This window comes from Pistacia vera, unplaced genomic scaffold, assembly GCF_008641045.1.
Source record: "Pistacia vera cultivar Batoury unplaced genomic scaffold, PisVer_v2 Contig398, whole genome shotgun sequence".
In the NCBI taxonomy this organism is placed as follows: domain Eukaryota; kingdom Viridiplantae; phylum Streptophyta; class Magnoliopsida; order Sapindales; family Anacardiaceae; genus Pistacia; species Pistacia vera.
The window spans coordinates 1,249,750-1,272,508 of NW_022196221.1; the positions used below are offsets into that span (position 1 = coordinate 1,249,750).

The 22,759-nt window shown below is 36.0% G+C and overlaps 1 protein-coding gene and 1 pseudogene across 1 annotated transcript; both read left to right on the top strand.

Annotated features, from left to right (window-relative positions):
• Nucleotides 1-1,452: 1,452 nt before the first annotated feature.
• On the top strand, nucleotides 1,453-22,496 carry LOC116141360 (protein BRASSINOSTEROID INSENSITIVE 1-like). The gene is made up of 3 exons (XM_031426866.1): nucleotides 1,453-1,486; nucleotides 2,044-2,069; nucleotides 19,401-22,496. The coding sequence occupies exons 1-3, from the start codon at nucleotides 1,453-1,455 to the stop codon at nucleotides 22,215-22,217; spliced, it is 2,877 nt and encodes a 958-aa protein (XP_031282726.1). The 3' UTR covers nucleotides 22,218-22,496.
• LOC116141332 lies at nucleotides 2,393-4,796 on the top strand (annotated as a pseudogene).
• Nucleotides 22,497-22,759: the final 263 nt, after the last annotated feature.

The window sequence follows — 22,759 nt, forward strand, 5'->3', positions numbered from 1 at the left end:
ATTAAAATTGTACAAATAATTTAGAACTATTTATTAAATATGAAAGAGGAAACAAAATGGTACTTTAAAAATTTTTATTTTTTTTTGAGTAATTAGAAAATTTTCGGAACCAAAATTATGCAGATATAGGGTATCATTACACCCCATATGGAACCTCCAATCATGGTTTTGATGGAATTTTTATTTTTTTGGTTATGAGAAAAACCCTCATTACATATTTTAACCGAAGTATAAGGTCGAGGGATTAGTCTGTAGTTGAGAAATGTTAATTTGCGTTTAGACTGTTTGATCATAGTTTAGGTGACGATGCTTTTGTAATGAGAAAAATTCTCGTAACCTATCTCAAATGGGGTATAAAGTTAAGTTAAGATATACTCTCATCAGGATGCTTCAATCATGGTTGAAATAAGGGTTTTTTTTTTTTTTTTTTTTTTTTTTTGTTTTTGTATAATAAGTTGTCAACTAAAATGCCCTTATTCGTGATGATTTTTTTTTTTAATCTTGATTTTCGTATTTTCCACGAAAATTCCCATAAACTATCTCAAAAGGGGTGTAGGGTCAAGGGATTAGTTTGCAAATTGGGGTAATGTTACCCCCATCTAGGACCTTCGATCAAGGTCTATAAGGTTTTTTTTTTTTTTAATGGAAAATTCAGCAAACTCTAATGATTATAAAGTCGGCGGATTAGTCTATAATATATGATAATAATCATATGCATTTTAACCCTTCAGTCATAATCTAGATCGGGAATAACATTACCGGATGGCACAACTTAACCTTCAATTAGGATAGAAAAGAAAGAAAATTATAAGTTGTTCAACAAGTCACTATATAAATGTGACCTCTTTGTAAAGACATTGAAGAATAGATGGGTGGAGATATAGGGATATTCCTCTAGTTTACGTGTTCAATAACATTAGTCGATGCGTTTTAATATATGACCCGATAACATTACTTATTCAATATCTAAAATATCTTATATATTGATTTGATAACGTTATTGATTTAATACCAAAATATAACCTAGAAAGAAGACAAATAAAAATAATATTACATGTTTAATAACATTATTTAATTCATCTTATTATTAATTCAATAACATCTCTTATTTAATATCGAAATATGTCTTACGTATTGATCTGACAACGTTATCAATTCGAGACTAAAACATACCCTAAATGAGAGATAAACAAAAAAAAAATATTACATATTTAGTAACAATTTTAGTCAATACCTCTTAATATTGACCGAATAACATTGTCGATTCAATATCAAAATATGTCACACCATATCGATCTAGCAAGATTACCGGGTGGACCGATTGCAAAAGACGACCTAATAGGGAGACAAGAGTAAAGAGTATGAGACGGGTTTGTGGCTTTCAAGGGCCAAAGGGGCTACCATTCATATGGTTGACACGTATTGACCTAGAGCTTTCACACAAACACGCGCATGGTGGTTGACACGTGGGCCAATCGGCAACCTGGTTTTGTCTGATGGGTTCCCCAACAACGTCGCCTTCCGTCTAACGATACTGTGGCTTTCCGTTCCCACTTGATTTGACCTTTACCCTTTGTTCTCCGCCGTCTGATGTCCCACGGACTCATCACGTTAAATTATCATTATTGATTTGTGGGGCTCTGGTTTTTACATGATCGAGACTTTCAGCATAATGTTTCCGAGGCATGTGACTTTTTATGTTATTTTTTTTATATTTTAAATTAATTATCTGAAAATCATAAAAATAACTGTACAGTAAATAATTTTTTTTATTCTTTATAAATTTACGTTACAAACTCGAGTTTGAAACTTAAGCTTCACCAAACCCGATAATTTTTTAGAAACAAATTAACATGTAAAAATTATTAAACTTGATAATATGTTGGTCCAGGATGTCTACAATGGTTGTAAGGACTTAAAGTGCTAGCTTTGAAGGGTAACAAATTACAGGAGAGATAAATGTGTCAAAGTGCAAGAATCTAAAGTTCTGGATGTTTCTGCAAAAACAACTCAATGTCTGTACCTGCTTTTGGTGATTGTTAGCGTTGGAGCATCTTGATATCTCAGCTAACAAGTCAGTTTTGATATTGTTCATGCAATACTCACCTTGTGAAAAGCTCACCTTTCTTGAACATTTCAAGCAACCAATTTGGAGGTCAATTCCTGTGCTTTCTTCAGCTGCAAATTTGCAGATCTCCTCCTGGGAAACAACTTTTTCAAGGAGAGATTCCTCTGCAACTAGCTGATTATTGTTCAAGTCTTGTCAAGATCGATCTTTCTTCGAATAATTGTCGGGTACGGTTCCCAGTAGCTCAGTTCTTGCTCTTCATTGGCCTCTCTTGATATTAATAACAAATTCTCAGGTGGAATTGCCTGTTGACACTTTCTGCAAATGAGTAGCTTGAAGGAGTGTTTTACCTTTAATGATATCACTGGTGTTCTTCCCGATTCTTTGTCAAAATTCACCAATTGGAGACTTAGATCTGAGTTCAAATAATTTCTCAGGTTTAATCCCGGCTAATTTGTGTCAGGATCTGGAAAACTCTGAAAGAGCTGTATTGCTAACAATTTACTTGCTGGTTCCATTCCTCCAACTCTTAGTAAACTGTTCACAGCTGTTCACTCCATTTGAGCTTCAATTTTCTCTCTGGAACTATCCCTTCAAGCTTGGGGGCTCTGTCCAAGCTTCAGGATTTGAAGCTGTGGTTGAATAATCTCATGGGGAGATCCCACAGGAACTTGGTAACATTCAAACATTGGGGACATTGATTCTTGACTTCAACCGTTGTCGGGACCAGTGCTTCTGGTTTAAGCAACTGCGCCAATTTGACTTGGATCTCATTGTCGAATAACAGCTGAGGGGTGAGATTTCTCGGTGGATTGGCAAGCTTTCGAACCTCGCGATTCTCAAGCTCAGTAAACAACTCCTTTATGGTAGCATCCCGCGGAGCTCGGTGATTGTAGGAGCTTGATTTGGTTGGATCTTATACCAATACTTAAGCGGATCCATCCTCTGCATGTTCAAACATCTGGTAAAATAGCGGTGAATTTCATCGCGGGGAAGAAATATGTGTACATTAAAGAATGATGGTAGTAAAGAGTGCCATGGAGCGGAAATTTGCTGAGTTTGCAGGAGTTAGACAGGAGCAGTTGAACAGAATTTCAATCAGGAATCCCGTAATTTCACTAGAGTGTATAAAGGTCTCACCCAGCCCACATTTAACAACAATGGATCGATGATGTTTTTGATATTTCATACAATATGTTGTCAGGAACCTTCCGGTGGAGATTGGGAGCATGTCAAATCTCTATATCTTGAATTTGGGGCACAACTCTTTTTCGGGTACTATTCCATCAGAGCTTGGAGGGTAACGCTTCTTAACATTTCTGACCTGTCGAGCAATAATCTGAAGGGAGAATTCCGACATCAATGAGTTCTCTTAGCTTCTTGCAGAGGGTGATCTGTGAACAAACCATCTCACTGGGATGATTCCTGAAGGTGGACAGCTCGAAACTTTTCCACCTACGAAGTTTGTCAACAATTCAGGCCTTGTGGATTGCCTCTTCCCCCATGTGGGAAAGATGCAGCGTCAAGTGCAATTCTCAGCATAAGAAGTCTGATAGGAGACCGGTGCTCTTGTGCGGAGCATTGCAATGGGATTGTTGTTCTCCTCTTCTGCATCTTCGGTTTGATCATAGTTGGTGTGGAAATGAAGAAAAAGGAGGAAAAAGAAAGTTCAACATCTGGTTTATATCGACAGTCGTTCACATTCTGGCACTGCAAACACCAGTTGGAAGCTAACTGGAGCTCGCGAAGCATAAGCATTAACCTTGCTACATTTGAGAAGCCCCTAAGAAAGCTCACCTTTGCAGATCTTCTTGAAGCCACCAATGGCTTCCACAATGACAGTCTAGCGCTCTGGTGGTTTTGGTGATGTCTACAAGGCTCAACTGAAAGATGGAAGCATTGTAGCCATCAAGAAACAATACATATCAGTGGACAAGGTGATCGCGAATTCACAGCTGAGATGGAAACCATTGGGAAAATCAAGCACCGGAACCTTGTACCTCTTCTTGGGCTATTGCAAGGTAGGGGAAGAGCGGCTTTTGGTTATGAGTAACATGAGGTATGGAAGTTAGAAGATGTTTACATGATAAGAAGAGAGTGGGATCAAGCTAAACTGGGGTGCAAGGAGGAAAATTTGCAATTGGGAGCTGAAGAGGGTTAGCTTTTCTTCACCACAATTGCGCTCCCCCAACATTATACACAGGGACATGAAATCGAGTAATGTCTACTCGATGAACACCTTGAAGCAAGAGTGTCCGATTTTGAGATGGTAGACTTATGAGTGCAATGGATACACATCTGAGCGTCAGCACGCTAGCTGGCACACCCGGTTATGTCCCTCCGAGTACTACCAAAGCTTTAGATGTTCAACCAAAGGCGATGTTTACAGTTATGGGTGTTTTGCTCGAGTTGTTAACAGGAAAAAGGCCAACAGATTCAGCAGATTTTGGTGACAATAACCTTGTCGGTGGGTGTGAAGCAGCACGCGAAACTCAAAATAAAGCGATGTTTTTGATCCAGAACTCTATGAAAGAAGATTCAAGCCTAGAGATTGAGCTTCTGCAACACTTGCGTGTAGCGTGTGCATGCTTAGACGACCGATCATGGAGACGACCAACAATGATTCAGGTGGCAATGTCAAGGAGATTCAAGCCGGTTCCGGCTTGACTCACAATCCACCATTGCCACTGATGATGGAGGTTTCAGTACAGTCGAAATGGTGATATGACCATAAGCGAAAGCCCCCGAACTAAGCAACAAGGCATAGAAACAACAACCACATTCGAACGAATGCGATTCGAGCAGTTTTCAACTAGAATCTTTGAAACCAAGAAAAGAGGGTGGTATGGTAATGGTTCCATTCAGCTGCCTAAAAAATTTTCCCTCTTTTCCCACTTGAAAAAAAAAACTCAAAAATTGGCATGAAAATTTGCCTTTGTATCTCTACCAGTTTAATGTATGTATCTCTTGTATCCCTTTAAAATTCTTTATTTATACATAAAAGGTGTTTAACTTCGTTATTAAAATGTGTAAATATACAATGCCAATTTGTTTTCCTAAGTGGTTTTTTGATGATTTTGATTGTGACTTTTTTAAGTGATTGATTGTGACCAAGTCGGGAGTTGTTTGGCCCTTTCTTCTGCATAATTTGTTCATTCATTCTCCTTTTGTCCATTTCAGTAGCATATGCCAAAAAAACTCTATGCATTTATGCAACTCTTGCATACACTTCATATTATTAAGGACATGAGCCTCCATTTCTTTTCAAAATAGTCCTAAAGGGGTTCTATGGCCCTCTTAGTGGGGTAAATAAAAGAGTTCCTCTGTATATTGTTTCTCATTATTCTCTGTTTCTTCCGATATTTCTGCTTTGGTTCCACTCTCTGTATATAGCGTAAAATCAAATACACGTTGAGGACGGAAGCTTTGATTCTTTCAAAATGGTCCTTAAAGGTGTTCTAGAAATTGATGTAAAATCAGAAAATGAAAACAATTTTGAATATTATATCAAATTCATCAATAAAGATTGGTTCATAGTTCAGACCTAATCTCACATACTTTTTTTCACAATCTGACTGACAGCTCGTAATTGATGAATTCGTAATTGAATAGGTGAGATTCATAGCAAGAGAGTGGGATCTATTTACGAGTTGATCAATTGTGAATTACTACGTCGAGATTGTAAAAGAAATTGTGAGATTGGGTTATAAGTGTAGTATTGCCGAATATATATCTTACTGACAATAAACAAAGAGTGAATGAAAATGTGAAAAACCACATTAAAGTTGGACCATGACTAAAATTCAATATTAAAAGTCTAATCCATAATGGTGGTTTTAACCATACAAATACAAAATTGGTAGGATAATGGGTGAAAAGATATAGAAAAATCTTTCCAAACTTGCTCTTTATATAGACAAAGTGCACAATACAGCTCTTTGTAGTGACCCAAATGAGATTAAATAATCTCAATTTTATCTTGGAAATGTGTTGTGTGCCCCTCTCTCCTTTTAACTTTCATCTAACATTCCAAATTCAACAATATTGTTCAAAACTTCTTTGGGTTCATGGTGTTTGTTTCTCGGACTTGTTTTTCTAAGCACAAACTTTACTTGTGAGCTTTATGACCCTTTAATTGCATAACTTCAGGTGTACGAGTCCGTATCTTTATAGACGTGTTATTTCATCAAGTCATTCTATGAGAAAATGCCTAGATTTATAGGGGCTTCAGTCACCGACTTCCTGATCTTTCGGTGTTAGGTGAATGGTTCAGTTTAGTTCGATTATCTATGATGTTTATAGTGTTAAATTAGAAAAGTTGGAACAATTTTAGGGCTCATTTAATTACAAATAAATAAATTAAAGTGTAATGTTGAAATATGTGACTAAAGCAAAGCACTGACTTTATAATAAAGCTTGCTACTTTTCACTAAAATTAGGGGAAAAAAAAAGTGTTAATATTGGATGTTTAGAAATATCTTTGCTTATTTCCTTGAAGAAAGGGTAAATAAATTGCTGAATCGTTTGAAACTTTGATCTGAAGACAATTCTTAAAGAAAAATATAAGCCAATAAAATAAATTTGTTAAAAAAATAGATTGTATTAGAATTATTTTAAAATCAAATCTTAACACATTAATTTTGGTGATTTCAATGAAATAAATTGATTTATGTATTAAAAATCAACCCCCATTTATAAGAAATAGATATCAATTCAAATCAAGATAATAGATTAGATTCCAACATAAAATAATATTAAACTGAATAATTTTTTATTAAAAATAATAATTTCAAATCCGCCAAAATATTATAATATGATAGTCAATTCCACTCACTAGTTCCATCCATGCATGAATCTCAGATCCCAAGAAAAGGAATTAGGTTTTAATAAATTAAATCAAATTGATTTAATAATAATTAATTAAACCCTTATCAGATTTGTCAATGCACACTTAGGCCTTAGCTGTCTCTATATAAATTAATTAATCAATTAATTGTAATTAGCAATAGAATTAATATTTTAATTAAACTTGTTCTTTGTGTTCATAGCATGGATTACAGCTTTTTTCAAGTTGTGCAAATTAAATTATAATTAATAAAATTTGCAGAGGCTGTCGAAAGACAACACCTAAAAATAATTTAATTTAAATTAAATTAATTATGTCTTCTTATAATTTTGAATAGTACGGATGTTTCCATACTGTAAGGGATTTTTGTAACATTATTTAAATTGTACTTACATAAATTTTAGTAACTATTTATAAATATGAAGAGAAAACTAAAATTGTACTTAAATAATTTAATTTTTTTTTGTTTATATAATTTGGACCCAATTAACAAGTACCAATATGAGGTCACTTTTAATTATAATAATAAAGAATTTGATTGCATTCATAATCTCACTCACTCACGTTCTTTGTAAACTACCTAGAAAGACAAAATAATCACATAATTTTATAAAGATTAAAGACCCAAAACCCTAGTTTAGTCAAGAGTTTTTCTTGGAAAAATAAAACATAAAAAAACTAAATTAATTAAAATTAAATAAATTAATAAAAAATTATTACAAATTTAAAAACATTTAATTAATTGATTAATTAATTAAATTAAACTAAATGAAACAAAGAGTGTCACATGGCATGTGAACAACAGCTGTTGTGTCCACTCTTCAACTTGATATATACCCTTCTTGACTCCCTTCAAAACTTTTAGTTCTTTTCACTTTCATACCATTTCCCAACTTTGATTTCCTACACTTTCGTCCCTTTTGTTAATTATTTTTATCTCTTTTCTTCTCTTTCTCTTCCTCTTCTCTCCACAGCGTTCATCCAACACATACAGCTCTCAAACACAAAACAACAACAAACAACCGAGAAGTGAGAACCCACACAGCCTTCCTTCTTCCACATTCTTGAGCTCTCTCTAATGGCTGAAACTAATCCCTAAAGAGTTCTTCCTCTTAAAGCTTTAAGCTTTAAGCTTTTTCAACTCAGCTTTCTAATGGCTATGCTCACCACCTCTTTCTTCTTCTTCTCCTCCTTCTTTCTTTTACTTCTTTCTTTTACTTCTCTTTCTTCTTCTTCTTCTTCTTCTTCAGCAATAAACACGGACGCTCAACAGTTGATCAACTTCAAACTTGCTTTACCAGACCCTTCTGTGCTGAAAAACTGGGAGCAAAACCAGAACCCATGTAGTTTCAATGGTGTAAAATGCAATGAAACAAGAGTTTCTTCAATAGACCTCACTTCTCTTCATTTAAACACTAATTTTCATCTTGTTGCTTCTCATCTTTTGACTCTTGAAAATCTCCAAACTCTCTCTTTGCAAAACACCAATCTTTCAGGCAACATTTCTCTCCCTTCTGGATCTAAGTGCAGCTCATATTTGACCTCCATAGATCTGTCTCACAACAGCTTATCCGGGCCTCTCTTCGTTTTGTCCAACTTGGTTTCTTGTTCAAGCTTGAAAAGTCTCAATCTTTCAAGTAATCTTCTTGCTTTTTCAGGGAAAGAGTCTGGTGGGTTGAAGCTCAGTTTGGAGTCTCTTGATCTTTCGTACAATAATCAGATTTCAGGCCCCCACGTTGTTCCATGGATTGTCTACAATGGTTGTAAGGACTTAAAGTTGCTAGCTTTGAAGGGTAACAAATTTACAGGAGAGATAAATGTGTCAAAGTGCAAGAATCTAAAGTTCTGGATGTTTTGCCAAACAACATCTCAATGTCTGTACCTGCTTTTGGTGTTGTTTAGCGTTGGCGATCTTGATATCTCAGCTAACAAGTCAGTTTTGATATTGTTCATGCAATCTCACCTTGTGAAAAGCTCTTTCTTGAACATTTCAAGCAACCAATTGGAGGTCAATTTCGTGCTTTCTTAGCTGCAAATTTGCAGTATCTCTCCTGGGAAAAAATCTTTTTCAAGGAGAGATTCCTCTGCAACTAGCTGATTATTGTTCAAGTCTTGTCAAGATCGATCTTCTTCGAATAATTGTCGGGTACGGTTCCCAGTAGCTTCAGTTCTTGCTCTTCATTGGCCTCTCTTGATATTTCTAATAACAAATTCTCAGGTGAATTGCCTGTTGACACTTTCTGCAAATGAGTAGCTTGAAGGAGCTTGTTTTATCCTTTAATGAATTCACTGGTGTTCTTCCCGATCTTTGTCAAAAATCACCAATTGGAGACTTTAGATCTGAGTTAAATAATTTCTCAGGTTTAATCCCGGCTAATTGTGTCAGGATCCTGGAAAACTCTTGAAAGAGCTGTATCTTGCTAACAATTTACTTGCTGGTTCCATTCCTCCAACTCTTGTAAACTGTTCACAGTTGTTCACTCCATTGAGCTTCAATTTTCTCTCGGAACTATCCCTTAAGCTTGGGGGCTCTGTCCAAGCTTCAGGATTTGAAGCTGTGGTTGAATAATCTCCATGGGGAGATCCACAGGAACTTGGTAACATTCAAACATTGCGGACATTGATTCTTGACTTCAACCAGTTGTGCGGGACCAGTGCCTTCTGGTTAAGCAACTGCGCCAATTTGACTTGGATCTCATTGTCGAATAACCAGCTGAGTGGTGAGATTCCTCGGTGGATTGGCAAGCTTTCGAACCTCGCGATTCTCAAGCTCAGTAACAACCTTTTATGGTAGCATCCCGCCGGAGCTCGGTGATTGTAGGAGCTTGATTTGGTGGATCTATTACCAATAACTTAAGCGGATCCATCTCCGCATTGTTCAAACAATCTGGTAAAATAGCGGTGAATTTTATCGCGGGGAAGAAAATATGTGTACATTAAGAATGATGGTAGTAAAGAGTGCCATGGAGCAGGAAATTGCTTGAGTTTGCAGGAGGTAGACAGGAGCAGTTGAACAGAATTTCAATCAGGAATCCCTGTAATTTCACTAGAGTGTATAAAGGTCCACCAGCCCACATTTAACAACAATGGATCGATGATGTTTTTTGATATTTCTACAATATGTTGTCAGGAACCATTCCGGTGGAGATTGGGAGCATGTCAAATCTTATATCTTGAATTTGGGGCACAATCTTTTCGGGTACTATTCCATCAGAGCTTGGAGGGTTAACGCTTCTTAACATTCTTGACCTGTCGAGCAATAATCTTGAAGGGAGAATTCCGACATAATGAGTTCTCTTAGCTTTCTTGAGAGGGTGATCTGTCGAACAACCATCTCACTGGAATGATTCCTGAAGGTGGACAGCTCGAAACTTTTCCACCTACGAAGTTTGTCAACAATTCAGGTTTGTGGATTGCCTCTTCCCCCATGTGGGAAAGATGCAGCGTCAAGTGCAAATTCCAGCATAAGAAGTCTGATAGGAGACCGGCTGTCTTGTGCGGAGACATTGCAATGGGATTGTTGTTCTCCCTCTTCTGCATCTTCGGTTTGATCATAGTTGGTGTGGAAATGAAAGAAAGGAGGAAAAAAAGAAAGATTCAACTCTGATGTTTATATCGACAGTCGTTCACATTCTGGCACTGCAAACACCAGTTGGAAGTAACTGGAGCTCGCGAAGCATTAAGCATTAACCTTGCTACATTTGAGAAGCCCCTAAGAAAGCTCACCTTTGCAGATCTTCTTGAAGCCACCAATGGCTTCCACAATGACAGTCTTTCGGCTCTGGTGGTTTTGGTGATGTCTACAAGGCTCAACTGAAAGATGGAAGCATTGTAGCCATCAAGAAACTAAAATATCAGTGGACAAGGTGACGCGAATTCACAGCTGAGATGGAAACCATTGGGAAAATCAAGCACCGGAAACCTGTACCTTCTTGGGCTATTGCAAGGTAGGGAAGAGCGGCTTTGGTTATGAGTAAATGAGGTATGGAAGTTTAGAAGATGTTTACATGATAAGAAAGAGAGCTGGATCAAGCTAAACTGGGCTGCAAGGAGGAAAATTGCCATTGGAGCTGCAAGAGGGTTAGCTTTTCTTCACCACATTGCCTCCCCACACATTATACACAGGGACATGAAATCGAGTAATGTCTTACTCGATGAACACCTTGAAGCAAGAGTGTCCGATTTTGGAAGGGCTAGACTTATGAGTGAATGGTACACATCTGAGCGTCAGCACGCTAGCTGGCACACCCGGTTATTTCCCTCCGAGTACTACCAAAGCTTTAGATGTTCAACCAAAGGCGATGTACAGTTATGGCGTAGTTTTGCTCGAGTTGTTAACAGGAAAAAGGCCAACAGATTCAGCAGATTTTGGTGACAATAACCTTGTCGGGTGGGTGGTGAAGCAGCACGCGAAACTCAAAATAAGCGATGTTTTTGTCCAGAACTCATGAAAGAAGATTCAAGCCTAGAGATTGAGTTCTGCAACACTTGCGTGTAGCGTGTGCATGCTTAGACGCCGATCTGGAGACGACCAACAATGATTCAGGTTATGGCAATGTTCAAGGAGATTCAAGCCGGTTCCGGGCTTGACTCACAATCCACCATTGCCACTGATGAGGAGGTTTCAGTACAGTCGAAAGGTTGATATGACCATAAGCGAAGCCCCCGAACTAAGCAACAAGGCATAGAAACAACAAACCACATTCGAACGAATGCGATTCGAGCAGTTTTCAACTAGAATTCTTTGAAACCAAGAAAGAGGGTGGTGTAGGTAATGGTTCCATTCAGCTGCCTAAAAATTTTCCCTCTCTTTCCCACTTGAAAAAAAAAACTCAAAAATGTGGCATGAAAATTTGCCTTTGTATCTTACCAGTTTAATGTATGTATCTCTTGTATCCCTTTTAAAATTCTTGTTATTTATACATAAAGGTTGTTTAACTTCGTTATAAAATGTAAATATACAATGCCAATTTGTTTTCCTAAGGGTTTCTTGATTAGATTTTGATTTGGACTTTTTTAGTGATTGATTGTGACCAAGTCGGGAGTTGTTTTGGCCCTTTCTTCTGCATAATTTGTTTCATTCATTCTCTCTTTGTTCCTTTCAGTGCATATGCCAAAAAAACTCTATGCATTTATGCAACTCTTGCATACACTTCATATTTATTAAGGACATGAGCCTCCATTTCTTTTCAAAATAGTCCTTAAAGGTGTTCTCTATGGGCCTCTTAGTGGGGTAAATAAAAGAGGTCCTCTGTATAATTTGTTTTCTCATTCATTCTCTGTTTCTTCGAATTTCTGCTTTGGTTCCACTCTCTGTATATAGCGTAAAATCAAATACACGTTGAGGACGGAAGCTTTGATTTCTTTCAAAATGGCCTTAAAGGTGTTCTAGAAATTGATGTAAAATCAGAAAATGAAAACAATTTTGAATATTATATCAAATTCATCAATAAAGATTGGTTCATAGTTCAGACCTAATCTCACAATACTTTTTCACAATCTGACTGACAGCTCGTAATTGATGAATTCGTAATTGAATAGGTGAGTTCATAGCAAGAGAGTGGGATCTATTTACGAGTTGATCAATTGTGAATTACTACGTCGAGATTGTAAAAGAAAATTTGTGAGATTGGGTTATAAGTGTAGTATTGCCGAATAATATCTTACTGACAATAAACAAAGAGTGAATGAAAATGTGAAAAACCACATTAAGGTTGGACCATGGACTAAACTATCAATAATTAAAAGTCTTAATCTCATAATGGTGGGTTTAACCATAACAAATACAAAATTGGTAGGATAATGGGTGAAAAGATATAGAAAAATCTTTCCAAACTGGCTCTTATTATAGACAAAGTGCACCAATACATGCTCTTTAGTGACCCAAATGAGATTAATAATTATCCAATTTATCTTGGAAATTGGGTTGTGTGCCTTCTCCTTTTATACTTCATCTAACATTCCAACTCTCAACAATATTATGTTCAAAAATTCTTGGGTTCATGGTTTTGTTTCCGGACTTGTTTTTCTAAGCACAAAATTTTACTTGGAGCTTTATGACCCTTTAATTGCATAACTTCAGGTGTATCGAGTCCGTATCTTTATAGACGTGTTATTTCATCAAGTCATTCTATGAGAAAATGCTAGATTTATAGGGGCTTCAGTCACCGACTTCCTTGATCTTTCGGTGTTAGGTGAATGGTTCAGTTTAGTTCGATTTATCTATGATGTTTATATGTGTAAATTAGAAAAGTTGGAACAATTTTTAGGGCTCATTTACTTACAAATAAAAAATTAAAGTTGAATTGTTGAAATATGGGACTAAAGCAAAGCACTGACTTTAAATAAAGCTTGCTACTTTTCACTAAAATTAGGGGGAAAAAATAAAGTTTTAATATTGGATGCTTTTAGAAATATCTTCTGCTTTATTTCCTTGAAGAAAGGGTTAAATAAATTGCTGAATCGTTTGAAATTATTGATCTTGAAGACAATCTTTAAGAAAAATATAAGCCAATTAAATAAATTTGTTAAAATAAGATCTTGTATTAGATATTTTTAAAATCAAATCTTAACACATTAATTTGGTGATTTCAATGAAATAAATGATTTATGTATTAAAAAATCAACCCCCATTTATAAGCTTATAGATTATCAATTCAAACAAGATAATAGATTAGATTCCAACATAAAATAATATTAAACTGAATTAATTTTTTTTATTAAAAATTAATTATTCAATCGCCAAAATATTATAATATGATAGTCAATTCCACTCACTAGTTCCATCCATGCATGAATCCAGATCCCAAGAAAGGAATTAGGTTTTAATAAATTAAATCAAATTTGATTTAATTAATTATAATTTAAACCCTATCAGATTTGTACAATGTCACACTTAGGCCTTAGCTGTTCCTAATTAAATTAATTAATCAATTAATTGTAATTAGCAATAGATTAAATTTTAATTAAACTTGTTTTCTTTTGTTTCATAGCATGGATTACAGCTTTTTTCAAGTTGTGATCAAATTAAATTATAAATTAATAAAATTTGCAGAGGCTGTCGAAAGTACAACACCTAATTAATATAATTAATTTAAATAAATTAATATGTCTTCTTAAATTTGTGATTAGTACGGAGTTTCCACTACTGTAAGGTATTTTTGTAATTATATTAAATTGTACAAATAATTTAGTAACTATTTATAAATATGAAAGAAAACAAAAAATGTACTTAAAATATTTTAATTTTTTTTTGAGTAATTAGAAAATTTTCGGAACCAAAATTATGCAGATATAGGGTATCATTACACCCCATATGGAACCTCCAATCATGGTTTGAGGAATTTTTATTTTTTGGTATGAGAAAAACCTCATTCATATTTTAACGAAGTATAAGGTCGAGGGATTAGTCTGTAGTTGAGAAATGTTAATTTGCGTTTAGACTGTTGCTATAGTTTAGGTGACGATGCTTTTGTAATGAGAAAATTCTCGTAACCTATCTCAATGGGTATAAAGTTAAGTTAAGATATACTCTCATCAGGATGCTTCAATCATGGTTGAAATAAGGGTTTTTTTTTTTTTTTTTTTTTTTTTTTAATCTTGATTTTCGTATTTTCCACGAAAATTCCCTAAACATCTCAAAAGGGGTGTAGGGTCAAGGATTAGTTTGCAAATTGGGGTAATGTTACCCCCATCTAGGACCTTCGATCAAGGTCTATAAGGTTTTTTTTTTTTTTAATGGAAAAATCAGAAACATCTAATGATTATAAAGTCGGCGGATTAGTCTATAATATATGAGAATAATCATATGCATTTTAACCCTTCAGTCATAATCTAGATCGGGAATAACATACCGGATGGCACAACTTAACCTTCAATTAGGATAGAAAAAGAGAAAAATTATAGTGTTCAACAAGTCACTATTAAATGTGACCTCTTGTAAAGACATTGAAGAATAGATGGGTGGAGATATAGGGATATTCTCTAGTTTACTGTTTCAATAACATTAGTCGATGCGTTTTAATTATGACCCGATAACATTACTTATTCAATATCTAAAATATCTATATATTGATTTGAAACGTTATTGAGTTAATACCAAAATAAACCTAGAAAGAAGACAAATAAAAATAATATACATGTTAATAAACATTATTTATTCGTCTATTAGTAACTCAATAACATCTCTTATTCAATATCGAATATGTCTTACGTATTGATCTGACAAACGTTATCAATTCGAGACTAAAACTAACCAAATGAGAGATAAACAAAAAAAAAATATTACAATTTTAGTAACAATTTTAGTCAATACCTCTTATATTGACCGAATAACTTGTCGATTCAATACAAATATGTCACACCATATCGATCTAGCAAGATTACCGGTGGACGATTGCAAAAGACGACCTAATAGGGAGACAGAGTAAAGAGTATGAGACGGGTTTGTGGCTTTCAAGGGCCAAAGGGGCACATTATATGGTTGACACGTATTGACCTAGAGCTTTCACACAAACACGCGCATGGTGGTTGACACGGGCCAATCGGCCACCGGTTTGTCTGATGGGTTCCCCAACAACGTCGCTTCCGTCTAACGATACTGTGGTTTCCGTTCCCACTTGATTTGACCTTTACCCTTGTTCTCCGCCGTCTGATGTCCACAGGACTCATCCACGTTAATTATCATTATTGATCTGTGGGGCTCTGGTTTTTACATGACGAGACTTTCAGCATTGTTTCCGAGGCATGTGACTTTTTATGTTATTTTTTATATTTTAAATTAATTATCTGAAATATATAAAAATAACTGTACGTAAATAGGTTTTTTTTTTATAAAAATTCGTTACAAACTCGAGTTTGAAACTGAAGCTTCACCAAACCATATAATTTTTAAAACAAATTAACATGTAAAAATGATTAAACTTGATAATATGTAATTTTGAAATATTTTTTTGTTGAAAATAAGGGATGTAAGAAACGGGTTTAATTGAAATGAGTTGAATATTTCCAAAATAATTTTTGAAAATAATCGTAAAGTATATAATTAGAAAACTAAAAAAAATATTTTAATTCTTTTATAGCATTTAATTTCAAAATAGTTTTAATGTTATATTTTTTTAAAACGAATTAGGTTTATGAATATTATTGAAATGATATTATGGTATTTATTTATATTATTATTATTATTTTTTGGTAAGGAGGGGCAAAGCTAATTTGATTGATCAAAACTAATTAAAGTAGGCTATATATGGACAAAGTTTATTTTTTTATTAACCTAATTTTAAAGTGAATGTAAAATATTTGTAATAATATGAAAGCCCTGATATTGTCGCATTTGGTAATCATTCATATGTTTATTTAATATTTATATCACATTATTAATGTATTTATTTTCTTTCGACTCCCTTTGTGAAGCGGAGTTTTAAACTCCCCTTGTCAATATCTAATGATCTCACAATATAATGCATTTATTTTATTTCAATCTCCATTTGCAAAGTTGGGTTTGAAACTCCAAACTAGAAACCCTTGTCGAACCCTACAATCTTTAGGTGCTCATAAGAGAACTAAAGTCCTGATTTTATGAGAGTAAACCAATAGCCAACCGCTCAATGAGTACAATTAACCTATTCAATTTTAATTCAATAATTGAATATTGAAAATAACTCATCATTTTCATGACACATGCATACCAAGAATTGTCTAATAAAAATACCACAATTGTGGAAAACAATGCAGGAATAAGCCATAAAAGTGGTTTTCTACTTAAGGCTTAAGCTATGAGGAAAACATGATTTCACCTTGAAAAACATTTTCACTAAGCATTGACTTGCAAAATACGGAAAAATTTCCAATCACAAATGTCTATAACATTACCTTAAAATCTTTTTGTTTTTGCAAATTTAGGCACTCAAGAAAACAGTTGTGAGGGTGTACAAATCGATATGGTATTATCATAAGATTACTCTTTTTACTAAAACCGAAAAGAAAAATATTACAAATGGCATTTCTGTCGATATCCCCTTCTCAAAATATGTTTTTTTTTTTTTTTTTTGGGGGGACAGAACTGACTTCTGAGTTAAAAGTCTCGATTTTAAATCGATGAGTTTGGTTTGACTCACCTGTTTTAGTTTGTTCAGCTTCGTTCATCAATCTATTAACCAAAGCTTGTCGTACGACTCGTACATTGATCAGATGTGATTTGAACCTTTATGGACCTGACTAAACTATCCCAAATAGGGGTACCTCCTTGATATAGCTTCTTAGTTCAATGAACACTGGCGATCACAAGTCACCCCACACGTGCGAACTGACCGATAAGACTCGGGTAGCCGGGCAGCGGACAGCGTCCCGGCAAAGTATGGGGGCAAGTGGGTCATAAGAAATAATTGAGCAATTAAAAATAAAAAAACAAAAAACAAATATTTTTAATTTTTTAAAAAATAAAAAAATAAAAACCTTCTCTCAATTAAGCTAACTAAGCAAAAGGCTCTGGCACCATCTGCCCCACGTGCGGTTCCACAGTCACGTGGACCCCACTCTCTTCAGATAAAGACGCGAAAGCGACAAAGAAACAAAGCGACGGTCCTGATTCCATCATTTAGTGGTTTAATAAAATACTCTCACATATTAGATTTTATTTTTTTACTTCAAGCCGAGATCTACGCGCCGGGTTTAATTATTTATTTTTAGAAAAAAAAAAAATATTAACTCACATATTCCAATCCTGGTCAAGCTCCGCCTTTTACGAGTCCCGAATCGACACGCGCTGTAATTTTTATATGCTAAAAAATAATTATTATTATATAAAGTTGAGTTTTATGATTTTAGAATTTTTTATATTTTAATAACGTTAGGATCAATTTCATCAACCTTCGAGAGAATGATTGGTGCCTGCCATTTAGACTTTAGAGACTTGCTAACAATTCTTATTTCCTATATATAATTTATATGCTAATGCCAATTGAAGAACTTGAATTTTTAACTGCTTGTGTGAAGCATTTGTTGATTTGGCTGACTGCTAATAGAACTGACAGAAACAATATAGGGTTATGATTCTCTCTAGGTTTCCATTGGATCCTATTTTCTTGACAATTTTGGTGATCAAGTCGAGGTTTGATGTTTAGTTCATTAATGTAAAACCTGAGTCAAAATCTAGGAGAAACTAAACAATATAGTTTATTGGATATGTTGATGCGCAATTTTTACACTAATTAAACGCACGTGTGAAATATTGAGTTGGCCCAGAAGATACACGTGAATATAAAGAATAATGAGAGTAAATGCAATGAGACAAACATTTTTAAAGTGGTTCGGATGCTAAAGAAGCAAGTCCTATGTCCACTGTTATATTATTAATAATAGAGGTCAGGTCGCATGAGTTGACTGACTTACAAATGATGGTACAAGAAAGAGAAAGCTTTCGTATTACAGAGAGAATAGCTAATCAAGAGTGAAATGTGCGAATCCCTTGAATGTGAGAGGAGTTCTCAATTTATAGTGAGATGGATTAAGACAATCATCACTGAATCTGTGAGTTGGTGGGATTATCCGTGCAAATCCTCCTTTATGTCACATTGCCCACCTTCTCTAGTGATTTGCGCGATTTGGAGCAAGGATTGAACACGTGGGATCATCACAGCTCTTGGCTGGCCTGACGCGCGTCCACTATTCTGACAGAAGTAGGCTGCGGGTGTACCCATGCTCTAACTGTTACAGGCTGACTGGACCTTACGTCAATCCTATATTTTTCGGGCATAACAGGATACATGGAAGGAAAAGTGTTGAAATGAAAGTTCGATTAAGGTTTTGCTAAGAAATGCAGATGAGGGTTCACTGCTGTTACCATTGCTAGAATGCTCACAAGGAAAAATATGATATAAGACGAAACTGGCTGTTGAATTTGGTTGAAAAGTTTGGCTTGAAGCTTCCATTGTTTATTGTAAATTTTTACTTAGATGCTGTGGACTAACACTAAATCTTCCATTCCTTTTCGTAGAATACCTATAATGTCTAGAAGAATAATCATGTGAGTTTAGATGCTGAAATAGATGAGTATAAAGATAAGGAAATCAGGGGTGAGCACGGGTAGTAGGTAGAATCGGAATCAGAACCGGAACCTACTCGGAACCGGTACTGTGCGGGTAGGTTCCGGTTCCAATTTTTTGGAACCGATATTGTGCGGTTTCGGTTCTGGTTCTTGTGTGTGGAGGAACCGGAACCTGTAAAAAGGTTACTCTGTTTGGAACCTGTAGGGGGTACCCGGTTTGGAACCGATTTTTTGAACCTGCTTTGGAACCTGTTTTGGAACTTGTTTTGGAACCTGTTTGTAACCTATTTTAGAACCTGGATTACAATGAAATATTTGTGAAATGTGAATAATGGAGGGTTTCTATTATTTTACATATAAAAAAATTTAAAATAGAAAAAGTTAAATTTTTAGAATAACCTAATTAAATAAATATACGAATACAATTATACTTATTACANAATAAGTTCAGTTTTGATATTGTTCATGCAATCTCACCTTGTGAAAAGCTCACTTTCTTGAACATTTCAAGCAACCAATTTGGAGGTCAATTTCCTGTGCTTTCTTCGGCTGCAAATTTGCAGTATCTCCTCCTGGGAAACAATCTTTTTCAAGGAGAGATTCCTCTGCAACTAGCTGATTATTGTTCAAGTCTTGTCAAGATCGATCTTTCTTCGAATAATTTGTCGGGTACGGTTCCCAGTAGCTTCAGTTCTTGCTCTTCATTGGCCTCTCTTGATATTTCTAATAACAAATTCTCAGGTGAATTGCCTGTTGACACTTTCTTGCAAATGAGTAGCTTGAAGGAGCTTGTTTTATCCTTTAATGAATTCACTGGTGTTCTTCCCGATTCTTTGTCAAAATTCACCAATTTGGAGACTTTAGATCTGAGTTCAAATAATTTCTCAGGTTTAATCCCGGCTAATTTGTGTCAGGATCCTGGAAACTCCTTGAAAGAGCTGTATCTTGCTAACAATTTACTTGCTGGTTCCATTCCTCCAACTCTTAGTAACTGTTCACAGCTTGTTTCACTCCATTTGAGCTTCAATTTTCTCTCTGGAACTATCCCTTCTAGCTTGGGGGCTCTGTCCAAGCTTCAGGATTTGAAGCTGTGGTTGAATAATCTCCATGGGGAGATCCCACAGGAACTTGGTAACATTCAAACATTGCGGACATTGATTCTTGACTTCAACCAGTTGTCGGGACCAGTGCCTTCTGGTTTAAGCAACTGCACCAATTTGACTTGGATCTCATTGTCGAATAACCAGCTGAGTGGTGAGATTCCTCGGTGGATTGGCAAGCTTTCGAACCTCGCGATTCTCAAGCTCAGTAACAACTCCTTTTATGGTAACATCCCGCCAGAGCTCGGTGATTGTAGGAGCTTGATTTGGTTGGATCTTAATACCAATAACTTAAGTGGATCCATCCCTCCTGCATTGTTCAAACAATCTGGTAAAATAGCGGTGAATTTCATCGCGGGGAAGAAATATGTGTACATTAAGAATGATGGTAGTAAAGAGTGCCATGGAGCAGGAAATTTGCTTGAGTTTGCAGGAGTTAGACAGGAGCAGTTGAACAGAATTTCAATCAGGAATCCCTGTAATTTCACTAGAGTGTATAAAGGTCTCACCCAGCCCACATTTAACAACAATGGATCGATGATGTTTTTTGATATTTCATACAATATGTTGTCAGGAACCATTCCGGTGGAGATTGGGAGCATGTCAAATCTCTATATCTTGAATTTGGGGCACAACTCTTTTTCGGGTACTATTCCATCAGAGCTTGGAGGGTTAACGCTTCTTAACATTCTTGACCTGTCGAGCAATAATCTTGAAGGGACAATTCCGACATCAATGAGTTCTCTTAGCTTTCTTGCAGAGGGTGATCTGTCGAACAACCATCTCACTGGAATGATTCCTGAAGGTGGACAGCTTGAAACTTTTCCACCTACGAAGTTTGTCAACAATTCAGGCCTTTGTGGATTGCCTCTTCCCCCATGTGGGAAAGATGCAGCGTCAAGTGCAAATTCTCAGCATAAGAAGTCTGATAGGAGACCGGCTGCTCTTGTGCGGAGCATTGCAATGGGATTGTTGTTCTCCCTCTTCTGCATCTTCGGTTTGATCATAGTTGGTGTGGAAATGAAGAAAAGGAGGAAAAAGAAAGATTCAACTCTTGATGTTTATATCGACAGTCGTTCACATTCTGGCACTGCAAACACCAGTTGGAAGCTAACTGGAGCTCGCGAAGCATTAAGCATTAACCTTGCTACATTTGAGAAGCCCCTAAGAAAGCTCACCTTTGCAGATCTTCTTGAAGCCACCAATGGCTTCCACAATGACAGTCTTATCGGCTCTGGTGGTTTTGGTGATGTCTACAAGGCTCAACTGAAAGATGGAAGCATTGTAGCTATCAAGAAACTAATACATATCAGTGGACAAGGTGATCGCGAATTCACAGCTGAGATGGAAACCATTGGGAAAATCAAGCACCGGAACCTTGTACCTCTCTTGGGCTATTGCAAGGTAGGGGAAGAGCGGCTTCTGGTTTATGAGTACATGAGGTATGGAAGTTTAGAAGATGTTTTACATGATAAGAAGAGAGCTGGGATCAAGCTAAACTGGGCTGCAAGGAGGAAAATTGCAATTGGAGCTGCAAGAGGGTTAGCTTTTCTTCACCACAATTGCCTCCCACACATTATACACAGGGACATGAAATCGAGTAATGTCTTACTCGATGAACACCTTGAAGCAAGAGTGTCCGATTTTGGAATGGCTAGACTTATGAGTGCAATGGATACACATCTGAGCGTCAGCACGCTAGCTGGCACACCCGGTTATGTCCCTCCCGAGTACTACCAAAGCTTTAGATGTTCAACCAAAGGAGATGTTTACAGTTATGGCGTAGTTTTGCTCGAGTTGTTAACAGGAAAAAGGCCAACAGATTCAGCAGATTTTGGTGACAATAACCTTGTCGGGTGGGTGAAGCAGCACGCGAAACTCAAAATAAGCGATGTTTTTGATCCAGAACTCATGAAAGAAGATTCAAGCCTAGAGATTGAGCTTCTGCAACACTTGCGTGTAGCGTGTGCATGCTTAGACGACCGATCATGGAGACGACCAACAATGATTCAGGTTATGGCAATGTTCAAGGAGATTCAAGCCGGTTCTGGGCTTGACTCACAATCCACCATTGCCACTGATGATGGAGGTTTCAGTACAGTCGAAATGGTTGATATGACCATAAGCGAAGCCCCCGAACTAAGCAACAAGGCATAGAACAACAAACCACATTCGAACGAATGCGATTCGAGCAGTTTTCAACTAGAATTCTTTGAAACCAAGAAAGAGGGTGGTATGGTAATGGTTCCATTCAGCTGCCTAAAAAATTTTCCCTCTTCTTTCCCACTTGAAAAAAAAACTCAAAAATGTGGCATGAAAATTTGCCTTTGTATCTCTACCAGTTTAATGTATGTATCTCTTGTATCCCTTTTAAAATTCTTGTTATTTATACATAAAAGGTTGTTTAACTTCGTTATAAAATGTGTAAATATACAATGCCAATTTGTTTTCCTAAGTTGGTTTCTTGATTAGATTTTGATTTGTGACTTTTTTAAGTGATTGATTGTGACCAAGTCGGGAGTTGTTTTGGCCCTTTCTTCTGCATAATTTGTTCTCATTCATTCTCTCTTTGTTCCTTCGTCGGCATATGCCAAAAAAAACTCTATGCATTTATGCAACTCTTGCATACACTTCATATTTATTAAGGACATGAGCCTCCATTTCTTCAAAATGTCCTTAAAGGTGTTCTCTATGGGCCT